Source organism: Bombus vancouverensis, chromosome 14, assembly GCF_051014615.1.
Source record: "Bombus vancouverensis nearcticus chromosome 14, iyBomVanc1_principal, whole genome shotgun sequence".
Lineage (NCBI taxonomy): Eukaryota > Metazoa > Arthropoda > Insecta > Hymenoptera > Apidae > Bombus > Bombus vancouverensis.
The window spans coordinates 6,532,433-6,545,601 of record NC_134924.1 but is presented as its reverse complement, the minus strand read 5'-3'; the positions used below and the strand labels follow the sequence as shown (position 1 = coordinate 6,545,601).

The window sequence follows — 13,169 nt, the reverse complement described above, 5'->3', positions numbered from 1 at the left end:
ACCGTTTTTGTTGCGAGAGAAAAGAAAAACACGAATTTTGAATGAACGACAAGAATGGCCGTTTCTTTTTGAACGTTTACAACCTTCGATGCGATTTTATATACTTGCAACATTTTAGACGCGCCCCGTGCTTTACGAACCTTGTCACCTTACGGTGAAATAGTTATCGATTTCTGGTGTACTTTACGAGTTTCTTCTTGCACCGCTTACGTGAACGGAGAACATAAAGTAAAATAGAAAAAGCTCGTTCCCGTCTACCATCGAGGTTAAAATTTACAACCTTCTCCATCGAAAGCTAGACAACTTAACGAGCACGGCATAAAACCGGAATATATCTTTTTCTATCGTAATTAGATGGCTTGACGAAACGACTATATTTCTTATCGCGAAAGCGCTCAAATTTAACTTGGTGTACTTTATGGGATTATACCCAAAAAAGGATGCAGGTTGGAGCGATAAGAAACGATTTACGATACATTCCGTGCACGTTCTGGGATACGTTGGCTCTCGGAGTTTCGTCGGTTAGAATCTATCTAGTCGAGACACAAACACGAAATCATGCCCGTTCATCCAGATGGGGAAACAACGACAATGAGATTTTTTTCGCTCTTACTTCCGCGGTTTGCAACGATATCTTCTTCTGTGGATTGTTCCCGGTATCTGTAACAAAAAGCAAAACACGATTGGTTAGTGTCGTGATTCGATGTTAACCACGAAATATTGAAGAATTTAAATTTCGAATGTGTTTCAAAATATATAGGTAATAAGATTCTTGGACAATTGCAACCAGGATCCTAACGTGGATGTTAAACATTAAAGCCAAAAGCAAGAGGCAGAAGTGGAAAGAGAAAAATACAAAGAGGTGCGGAAAAAACTGTGAAAGAATTGGAATAAAACGAAGGAAGGCTGGACAGAGGTGGTAGTAGTGGTTGGAGAAACGTGACACACAGTGTGAACGAAAAGAGTTCGTGAATGCGACAAGGGAGAATCGTATAGAGAAAAATAGCGAAGGCTCGAGTTTTGGAGGAAAAATTTGCTTTCAAAAGCAGCAAAAAAAATTCCTTTTTTTTTTCAAGCTCGTGAAAGTAACTCTTTTTCCCGAATATGGAAGCAACCCATTCTCTAGATTCATCTGCCGACATAATTGAGTCTGGGAATATTAGAGGGGTTCGTTTTCGTTTCTCGTGACGAATCCATACGATTTTTCTCCCGGAGGATTTTCAGCCTGGTCGCTTTCAACTAAATTCGAAACTTTAATTATCTGTTTGCATTTAGTTTCAACAATCCGGTTTCCTTTTCAAAATTTTCGACACCATACCGCTTTCATTCCATCCCTTGCTCTCTGTTTCTGTTCAGTCGTTACGGAGACATTGTGAACTTTGCATGGCCAAGGATTGAATTTCGAGAACGGACGGACTTGACCAAACACCGGCAGTCACTTGCAGCCATTTAAATAGCCCGATTGCTAAGTACACGGTTAACTATGTGTTTGTTTAACGTAATTACGCCTCGAGACCAAGTTTACCGAGCCACGTCCGAGAAGATCCAGTCGCGAGAAATTCGTAAACCGACGACCGCGCCTACATTCTCATTCGATCGTCATCTCCGCGGACTCGTTTCAATCGTGAACCTTGACTGAATAACAGAAAATTTCGATGAGATTGATCTACGGATAACTTGGTCTTCAGGAGTGAAACGCTAGATAATTGGTTAACGTAAAGAAGTTTCTGAATGAGGAACAGGCATTAGGAGGAAATTTACGGTTTTTCGAACGAATTTTCTGCGAATGTCATCCACGTTTCTCCTTTGGATCACAGTTGAAAAATACGAAGTGACTGTGGATTCCCAACGTATCATATATCTTTTGGAATATTCATCGAAATATGCAGTTGTGGAATTTTTAAGCTCGTCACGCGACTACCGGAATGTTGAATTGAAGTTCTCACGCGACCCACCGATGCACGATCAATGGATTTCCGTACGGTCTTAATTTCTATAAGCCAGGTTCGCCATCTGTTTAAAATTGATTCTAGATGAATCTTTCAGAATAATATCGACACGAGGTACAGCATAAATTTATCATTCGGTACACTTCTTGTCTCGTATTTGGGCATTCTAGAACCCCATTTTGGTTAATTTAATTATTCGAGAACCACAACCCATTTCGGTTACGTTATAGCCACGAGATAATAGGTTATGACTGAAAATCAATTCAAACAACGTACGAGATAACGTTGGAAGATAAAATTCTAATGTTCCTTCGTCAACTCTAGTACGCTGTCTTCTTTTAGCTCTTCTTGAGTAGTTAGTGCAGCCAAATAGGTGAATTTTCAGTTTCTTTTGAGAAGACTTTGGTAAAGCGACGCGCTCTCTTTTATTTTCTTTTTTTTGTAATAAATATTCACTCAGTTTTTCAACGGAGGCCATCGATGGATATGTCTAGCATTTGATGAAAGGTTCATAACAAATCGATCCCTGTCCATTTTCGACCCCCCCTTTTTTTTAGGTAAGCGAAAGAATACCATCTTTAATTTCTTTTAGTTGAATACGTTTGAACAGTTTTGTCGAAATATTCGTCATTCACAATTGAAATTGAACGGTGTCGTTCGATCATTTTACAAACAAATCAATCGTAGGTGTATCCTCTAAAAGGAATCACAGAGTACATGGAAGTCCCTAACCTGTTTGGTCCATGACTGCGAGTGTTGTGTACAAGTGGGAAGATTTTACCCCCAAGAGCCCTGTGACAAGCACAGTCATTGATTGAGCGACGGAGCTTGTAGTTAGAGCATAATGGAGGCAAGCAAGGTGACAAAGGCGCCGGAGAGAATCCGGCAAGGGCTGTAATTGTCCTGCCCTGGTTTTAATCACGATCTCCCAATGGGGAACAACATCGATTAAATGTTTTAATCACACGCTAACGAGCAAGTGAAACGAGATAACGGATGGTTCCGTGTTGCGTCGTGTAATAATTTACCGCGAATCGATGTTTGCGTACCGAAAAATTTCTATGCATCGGTAACTGTAACCGAGGATGGAATTAATCACTTTTCTATTGCCAATAACATATGGGCGGGTAGCCCTTTTGCGGTGAATGAAAAACTCTAGTTTAAACAATTTTTACTACGTGGCGATGCAATATATTTCTCTTTATTTTTTTTTTTTTTTTTTTTTTGGGCAGAAAACAACACCCTATCCTAGTGAAATTTGTAACTTTTCGCTATTTTGTGGATTTTAGTGGAATATTTCGAGAGAATATAAATATCGTTTTGTTTGTGAGAAATCGTGAGAAACGAAATGGAAGGAACTCAGGAGGAAAATTCGAACATTAAAAAGTTTATACGTATAGTAAAATTGGCAAATTTCCATAGAGATTCGAATTGCAGATGTTTGATTTCGAAAACTGAGACTGTTTTTATTACGTGTGGTTTACATTCATATATGATATTGCAACGTGATCATTGATAGTGTAATATAAAACTTAACTGATATACAACTTATAATACATGCAGCTTTGCGGATGATTTTTGTATGGTATTACTTTGGTAGAGATACAACGCCGATAATACAGTTAACGAAACAATGAATTAGTTTCGTCGGCGTATAATTTTGCGATTAAACTGTTAATCTTGTTAATCGACATGTATACAAGCAAATGCGCATCGACCGCAATAAATCCTCTCTTTTTAACGCGTAAAACCGTACGCAAATAATGCATGTTTACTCGAAGCCAAAATACGATCTGCAGTGCTGAAAAAGGCGAATAATTTAACGTCCTATGATACTTGTCCTACCTAAACATCCTCTACTTGTTGACTCGAGGTCCATTATCATTAAAACAACTCCGAAATCCCAACACTAATTATTCAATAGATTCGATTTTCCTACAGTTTACCACAATCTGTACGGATAAAAGACATTCCAAAAGAAAATAAAAAAAAAGGAAGAAGATACACAAAGAACTTTATAAACGCGAAAAAGAACTAAAGAGAAAGGCAGGATTTAACAAGTTAATCAGTTAAATAATTGATCAAACAAATAACAACCAACTTAAGACCATTTGTTAGCATACAGCGTTGTGGGAAATGGAAATGGAAATGGAAATGGGAACAGCAGAAATCGCAAAATCAGAAGTTAGACGAGTAGAAAGCCCGCGTTGATTATTACGATCGGTTGAACGCAGCGATTCGGTGGATTTGCAGTCGCAGCTGATTCCGAATGGGCGGCGATTTTTCAAACGCTGGCTGACATTACGCGTCGGCCGACGACGTAATATCGTATCGCAGACCCCACGGGGAACGTCGATATTTCTATCGTCGGTTATTTCCCCGGCCCGTTTATGAGTTCCGACCGAGGATAAAAAGGAGGCTTCCCTCTTTATTGCCGTGTTTTTCGCGGTGTCGCCGCCGCGCCGTGTACGGTGTCCACCCCCCGTTTCGGACAAAAAAGCTTTCATAAAGGTTCGTTCGACGCGTTTATAACGATACTACCAACGAGAACGAAACCGTCGTTGGACGAATTGCCGAAACGTGCTGACGATATAATTTTTAAAGGTAATAAAATGGATCTGGTCGAAGAATGTTTCTACCATTTTTCTGCCTGTAATAACAAAACAACGCTTGATTATGGACGGCACAAGGACACAAAAGAAGCGGAAGGAAAAATCGCTTTCGCAGTTACGTCGCGTTTGAATTTCAAGTTGACAGGAAATTAGATATATCTATGGTTCCTCTTTTCTGTGTAGCGCGCACAGGTTATCGGTATTTTCGTCTTTGAAAGAAAACCAGAAATTTGATTTCTTTTAGACGGATCGACTCTTGTGAATGAGCCCTTTCCGAGCGATGAAAAAAGCCGGGAGAATAACCAGAGCGAGGGAGGATGTCGATTGCTCGTGCCAGCGGCTCGATCAGGTATTAATATCGACGCGATCCGCTCGATTGCACTTGAGTGGCTTGCTAATTGTAAGTCCGTCCTGAATTCCTACCACTGCCAAAGAATCGGTGATTTATTATGCTGGACCCGGAAGATTTCGTTGTGGATTCAGCAGGTTAATTGAAACGTAAACAAAACAAATAAAAATCTGAACGTTAACCTCTGCTTTTGACGTGTTTATCTTACGCTAATGGAAATATCGTAACTGTTCTATTCGTAGCTCGGCAAACAGATATTCTTTCGATTCTATGGCATGGCATATGTTTCCTATATCTTTTCATCAAGTCAAAAGTCAACGTCATGTTACAACACTATTCTTCTATCTTTCTTTCTTTCTTTCTTTCCACGTTCCGTGACATTTAAAAGAAATGGGGTAAAAAGAATTTACGACGTCAATGAAGCGAACGTTCTCGCTCACCGTTCTCGATGGCGTAAATAATCATTTTCATCCTAAGCCATACTGTGTAACGAAGCCACGACAGGAAATGTAAAAGACTTATCGGGTCGAATATTGGCCGGTGCGCATCGTGGTCCCGGTTTTCCGATACTTCATTCTCTAATCCCTGGTACAGCCTTCTTCCTCTCTCTCTCTCTCTCTCTCTCTCTCTTCCAGCCACCCTCTTTCTCTTTCCCTCGTTCCGTTACTTTTTACCGTTTTCAAGCTACCAGTTGGCCACGGAACGCGCAATCTGCTGCCAGTCTAGTAGCCTAGCTGCATCCGTTGAAAGGAAATCCACGTGGCTGGTGATCGATGAATACACGCGCTCGCCCCGAGAGAAGCTCGGATTAAACGAACTTGGAAACGCGATGCGATGTTTACGCGCGACTTTCGAATCAGCGGCTTTTGCGATTCACTTCGGAACTGGTTGTTTGCTCTTTCGATCTTCGATTAACGTGTCTTTAGACTTTAGACTGATGTACTGTCCGTACAGACAAAGTCGAATCGAATGTTGGTACAGGTATTTGTAATTGGATTATTCGTAAGAAATCTTGGCAATATTGAGGATGTCTACGTAAATTAATATTTTTATGAATGCAATAAAGAAATGTGATTTATATAAAGATTCGTTTCTTCTTCCAAGTATCGTAATATCTTATTTTCGATTTTTGCATATTTTGTATCAGGCGTAGAAATTAATACTATGTTCTCTATACGTAGCTTTGAGCTTAATACGTAGATTTGATTTATCTGCATCGATTTTATACCAGTCATAATTTATTCGAACAATAGGAAATTATTTTCAGCAGTTTCTCGGTTAGAAGGACCAAAATTATCGTATTTATAATTCTGCAATGGGAATGCACCGACGAATTACCGAATTGATTGACTTGATTGGTTGACAGTGATTTTCATACAAATGCATAGACTTTGGCAATGTAGTTAAATTTCACTGTTTTGATTTGATCGTTTGCCATAATCAACAGATTATTGGCATACATGAGAATTCGAATGAATGGCGTGCGATAGAGGACCGAGAATGTGCATACTACGTTTAAAGTATCAATAGCGACTGAAGAGAGATTCCTAGAATGAACTGCGGATCGACATACATGGAACTATGTACGCAGAGATTCGCCATGTGTTGACTGCAGTATAATTGAGAAGCTGGGAAGCCTTAAAAGGCTTGCGCGAGAATTTAGACGGAGAATTTAGGGAATAGGGAATTATTCTCAGGATTAATATTACTATTATTTTATTTCTATTTTGTTCTTAAACATATAGTTTCGTTCAGTTCCGTTTTATGCATAATGTATAAAAACCTACTTACGATGTAAAATTCTTACATTATGTGTAAACAACATACCAAGATTGGTTGGTATTTCGATATTTGAAATACGAAATTCCTAAGAGAACATCGATATCCTGTGTCTGAAACGGCGATCCCATGTTTCATTAGCGTAGCTCCTATGTATCAACATGCAGAATGCATTTACTCTGCATCTGCTAACAATATGCTATTAATGCTGTTGAATCCCTGATTTCTGATTGTCGTGTATTTTTTCCCGACATCATCGTATCGCGAATTAACGTCGCTCGGGCAAATTTTCCAGTTGCAATTGCGAGACCCTCAGTTAAAATTTAAGCGACTCGACGAGGAAACCTGTTATCCTCTCACGGTGGAGATCGAAGCGCGACCACGAAATGGACCAAGCTGCTTGTAACCCATATCGATTCGAGACGTGTGTCAACATCGATTGAATCTATAATCCTTCACAGAGGGATTAATACGAGGGTCCTTGAAGTGATGTCAAGGGTGTAGGATTGCGTGTCCGGTTATCGATCGGTCTAATCAGACCGTGTCAGACAAATCATCTTGACATTTGATCCTTCGTGCGGATGTACATGACAAATCGTGAAATTCCGATAACGGAATTTCGAGAAACATCGGTTTCTTCTTAGTCTCTTAAGGAAAGAAAAGTTGTTGAAATCATTGTGTGATTCTATGATATATCTATTTAATTGCATTTGTAAATAAAGATAAAAGCAGGACGAGTTTGTGTTATAATGGAAATATTATGTTAAAAATATAACATCCTATATTATTGGTTATTAAATTTAAGTTATTCAAACAACGTTGACTAATCTTTGAAGTCGTTTGAATCATCATGAGGGACTGGCGTGTACGGGATTAAATATACACTGGACAACGAGTAAAGTCGTAATCATTAAGCGCGAAAGCGTAGAATAAAATAGCATTAGTCTCGTTGCGGGAAATTCCGAGTGTTTGCAATGAAAATATTAAAACATCCAGCGTATTTTGACGCGTATTGGTTTAGCTCGTCATTTCCAGTTGTTTCTTCGACGACGGGCTCGATGTTTTTTCTGTGACGTGCAAACACGTTTACCGAGATCTACGAACGTGTCTCTTTTTTATATCTTCTCAAACTCCTCGACTTTATCTTTGATCTTTGCCTTATAACTCTGTCTCTTCTCAAAGAAACATTTACCAAGTTACGGTAACTGTTTGTTTAAATAATTTCAGTGGTTCCTGGAGGACGTAGAAAATTTTTGATTTAATAGGAATGGTTTGATAGAAAAAGGAGAAAGTGGATCACTCTCTGGTCCATCTGTTACAGTTACTCGTATTTTTGTTAAACTATACTCACTTTTGCGTAACTTATTGCTGTTTTAATGTATGCAAGTATCTTGTAATCAGATCATATGGATAATTATGCAAATTTATATTTTTACAGGCTCAACTAAGGGAATAAAATTTAAATAGAAATTTACCTGTTAAAACTACAACGAGTATTATACTTTGGATATCCTACATTATACGCATTCTGCACATTTTTGCAGCTCCTTTTTGACATAAATGAATAAAAATCTGCAGTCTATTATCCGCAATTCGCATTTATCGTCGTGAAACAAAATTGTTGGTTAATGAGCAATTTCAATGCCATATTTAGTACAAATGGCTCAAGAAACGTCAATAAACGATTATGTGTAATTAGAGACGCTGGCAGGCAATGCAAATCCGAAGTGATTCCAGGGAAGCATTAAATCCGCTTACAATTGGACTAATTAAATTTCATTCGAACCAGGACTCAAAGCGTCTTACTTGCAGTACGATCGAAAGTCAACTGTTCGGAAGGATAATTCGTCGAGACTCTGAGTGTAGCTGGTTCCAATTGTTTCTACGATCGATGACTAATCGACGGATTAACGACAGAATTGCAGAGAAGGATCGTTTCTGCTCGAGATGATCGTCCGGAAGCTGGCCTGCATACTTCCATAAAACGGTGTGCCTTCTTTCGAAGCTTTTGTTGCCGCGCCGGTTCGTCCTCTATGCATTGCAAATTAACCTTGATCCGGTGAAAAGCTGCTGTATTCATCGATACCAATCTTCTCCGCGTTTTCTTCCATAATCCTATTCTGTTTTCCTCGTAAAAACTCGTTCGCAGACCTCTTCTTCGTTATTTTTCCGATCTTTGAACTCTTTTTCGTTTTCTTGTTTCAATCTTTAATGGCTCACAATCGTATTCGAACGCTTTTGAAAACTTTTTGTGAATCTACCGTGCGCACTATACAACGGTTGAAGTTATAAAACAGTTTGAAATTTCAGTACGACGAGAACTGGTTATGGCGGTTATATTTGTAAAGTTTGGAACAGATCTGAAAATTACATATATAGGTGTTACATGATATTCAGCGTAGGTACATATTTTATAGAGTTCACAATAATTGTTCATTGCCATTTACCAAGGGATGGAATGATTTCCTCGCGACATATATTTAAAAGTATTTCAATATATTTAAAGTGACCACCGTATGCCTGTTCGTTCGACTTATGACACCTATGCCCTTTTATATTGTACTCTCCTTCTCTTTTATATGAGAAAACCCTCTTAGGGCGGAAACGTGATCGGCTCTTTATGCCTGATCGCGACAATCTCGACATTCGTGCAAATTCTTACAAGTAGGACCATTTAACATTTATTTGATGTTGAAAATGGCGTTCGAATGATTATGTTGCATATCAATTTTTTTCTAAATATAAATTCACAGCGAAGGAAATTTTCTAAATACAATCACCACAGCTGTGTCACATTACAATGTTGATGAAATTTACAAATGTTTCGCATAACATACTTAATATATACATGAAAGTTTACTATGGTAAACATCGAAATAAGTTTCTCGCGAGTCACTGTGTACGTACTTACAAAGATGCAAACGTTCGGTGGATAATACTAAATCGCAAAGACTAAAGTTACAGAAGTTTGGTGGCGGTGTTTCTCGCGGGTGGAATAAATTCCTATTGCTTCCGGAGGGATCAGTGAAAGGAATCCGAGGATTCACGGGTTTCCGGAAACCGTGTAGCTTGTATATCGTTTCCAAAAACGGTTTTACGAGTAATATCGTTCAAGAACTGGCTTTCAAAACATCTACAATCGGGATTCACCTATAAACCGAGCAAAGCTATGCTGATCCGTTCACCAGTCTGGATCATTTGTACCGTTTACGTGTTCTCAAATCGTTGATGTCCTCGCAAGGAAAGTTTTTCGATTTCTTCCGTTTTATTGGATCGGTGCATGCGAAATATATTTTTCAAATAAAACACTTTAACCACGTGTAGGAAAACTTGTCAAGTCTATGCTTGTTGACTTTTAGCTTTGATATCAGTTTGTTGGTTAAGATAGTCGAAAGGAGAACAGATTGAAAGATATAAGCCTCCTAAAAATAGGTGATAAATCTATGAAAAGCTTTTAAACAAATAAAAATATATCATAAATAATTGACATATGTTCCGTAAATTCCAAAATACATACACAATTCTACGATCAATTAAAAAGAACAGTTTTGATATTATGAAATGAAACCGATCGATAGCGTGTTAATCCTTAAAATTACTTATCATATTCTTTCTCTGTTGTCTTCGTATGCATCAACTTCCAGTCAAATTTCTACCAGATTACCGTCTATTTATTTTTCCGGCTTATTTAGCATATATTTACAGTTTGTCTGTATTTACATCTGACTTATACGTGTACATTATGGATCAGTATAAAGGAGAAAATGCTATAAAGTGTTTACGAATTTGTCCTGACTCGTTGGATTATTTTGAAGCACTCGTTATATCTGGCCAGGTCTTGGCATACGATTGCGCATTAATGATTTTGTCGGTAAATGCCCATGAAGCTATGTTTATGCTTTAACTGCGGAATGCGAACACATAGAATTATTAATTAGACAGGTAAAAGCTGGTGAATTTCAGCTAAAGATCAGGCATACAGATCGTACACTTATCGGAATATCGATTTTAGGTCTCGCGATAATTACAACGCCCTCAATTACAGCGTGATCGAGGATTTTCTACCCTCGACCTCCTTCCACTAGAGATTCGAACAGGAAATGAAAATTTCGTCGTAAAAATTTCATTTCTCGCCTAAAATTCCCATCGGCTAATGGAATTACGAAAAGTTTCGTGAGTCGATTTTAAAAGTAGTTTGACTACCGTTGAAGATAAAAAAAAGTTTTATCAATCGAGAACACTGGTTCTTTGGAATATAACGAACGACTAACTCTTTGGAATAGTTAAACTAAAGGGTAATACGACAATTCGTTTAATTATCGTATTAATCAGTTAACGAAATTTCTGCAGATGTGGAGATAGTAGTTGTTGTTTCTCAGCACTGAATCTGATGTCGTTCTTGTTTCACTTTCTGAGCGTCAAGAATTATTATTAGCATATAGGAATTTCGTATTCATTACGACAAAATATTCAAACACCTATATAGATTCTTATGAGAGTATCTGTGCTATATACGCTCTTCTATATATATTCTTCAGATGTTTCATTCAACTAGATGTAAACCCTTGGATATTGGCGTAGCAGAGGTCAGGTGAAATTTTACACGTAGTAACAGATACTAGGACAAGCGTTCGAGAAAATTATCTCGAATGAAGATTGCTCTGGCGGTAAATGTCAGAGGGCCACCGCGATTGAAAAGTTTTCTTCCCCCGAACATTGAACTTTCTTGTTCCTAAAATACTCCCTACGCTAATGAGAATTTAAATTAACAGTGTGTCCACACGCAACCTTCGAAGTTCGAAACCCCCTGTCCAAAGAACTTTAGATTACGCCACAAAGCATGTCGCGCGGTATTGCTTGCTGAGCTACTAGAAGTGATAGTTGTAAATAAAATCCACGACGGCCCGGCCAGTTAAGAAACGCAATCAAGCGGTGCTTTCACGTCTCGTTTTTCTTCTCCCTTTGTTAATTTCTCATAGCTGGTTGACCACAGGGTTGCAATTCTACCGTAGAAACAACCAGTTCACACAGCACGAGGTCGAGGAACTTTTATGGAAGGGTTTTGTGGTAATGTTGATTTACGTGTTCCTCTTTCTGGGTTTGAGTTTTCTACCGCAAAAACGGTTTCCTGGGATGTTAGATACATGTGCACACGTAGAGGGAACTCGACAGATTAGCTTGGGACGAAGATAAGAATTTTTGTCGAATTAATTTTAATTGAGATCGGATATCAAGCAGAATCGTAAAGTGACTTTAGTGCACGGAAGATTTTTTCGTTTTCCCTTAGAGTGTAAATGAAGTTTGTCTCTCGAGTGGTTAAATAAAAGACCGACTAACTTTGCCTTCGATTAAATTCTGGTTCCTGAGCAATGTACTTTTGAAGAACGCCGGAAGATTAATATTGATTCTCGGTTCCACGTGCCGGATACCGATGGAGCCTGAACCGCGAGCTCAAATCAAGTTAACGGAAATCCGTTTAAGAGAAACTTTTTAAGCGACTTCCTCCAGATTTATCTCGAAACTTTCCAACCAGAACTTTCACCTTCTACCCTTTTCATCTATCGATGCTTCGTGTCCAAGTTATTTCTAGACAATACGTTGATTCTACAAATTTTATTTACGATTGACCAAAAATAGTTCAAATTCACTGTTATTCGTTCTTCTTCTCGGGACGATTGAACTTGTAGAAGCAAGTTATTTGTTTCTCAAGAATCGAATGTTAATTGTACGTTTACGAAACTAACGGATTGACAAGAAGTTGATCAATTTCATTTCCGAGAAGCTTCGCGCGTCTTAGGGCCATTACAGAGGATATTTTAGACGACTGTAGGAAAATGAGCGCGTTAAAAATATTTTTCGAATACTTTATAATTCCCAGTATCGTACAACTATAGAAACGTTACAGCCTCAACCTCGATAGCTAGACAATATTCTATCAAAGCGGAATAAATTCACCGAAGACGGTTTCGGCTATTTGTCTGATCCGTCAATGCTAATTCGCCTTGTAGATCCGCCGGTAACACGGTCGTCGATCGTCGGTGACGAGAATTAATTGAACGTAGGAAGAGATTCGGTTCCATGATGACATGGACGACAAGGTTGCATCGTTGTACCATCGAATTCGGATACTCGTTCGATCCTGTATCGTCCAATACCCACGAACACGATCGCATCGATACATCTTTGTCTCGATGTTCTCTCGAAGAAGCCTGCATCTGTTCGATACGCGAAAGATACGACCAAGGAACGGATTATCTTTGTCATTCGCAAAGACTATAGTTTGTGAGCGATCAAGGGACCGGAGATTGGGCCTCTCTGCCTTCGCGTGATAGGCTTCGTAATTCGTTTTGCATCCTAAGAAGTGTAATGGGTGGCGGAATCGATACGGCTGCCGTGTTTCTCCGGCCCTCGGAACTTTCATACGCGACTCGAGGATTTGCATGATGAAAGTGCTCCTCGTAAGGTAATTTTTTTCTCAGC

The 13,169-nt window shown here is 38.8% G+C and overlaps 1 protein-coding gene across 3 annotated transcripts in view; it reads right to left on the bottom strand.

The window, feature by feature from the left end:
• Positions 1 to 13,169, bottom strand: part of LOC117157503 (uncharacterized) — a 167,083-nt gene that overhangs the window by 23,125 nt on the left and 130,789 nt on the right. For all 3 annotated transcript variants that reach the window (XM_033335542.2, XM_033335541.2, XM_033335543.2), the window contains one exon: positions 614 to 660. In XM_033335542.2, coding sequence (XP_033191433.2) covers positions 614 to 660 — 47 coding nt within the window. The remainder of the gene's footprint in view (positions 1 to 613; positions 661 to 13,169) is intronic.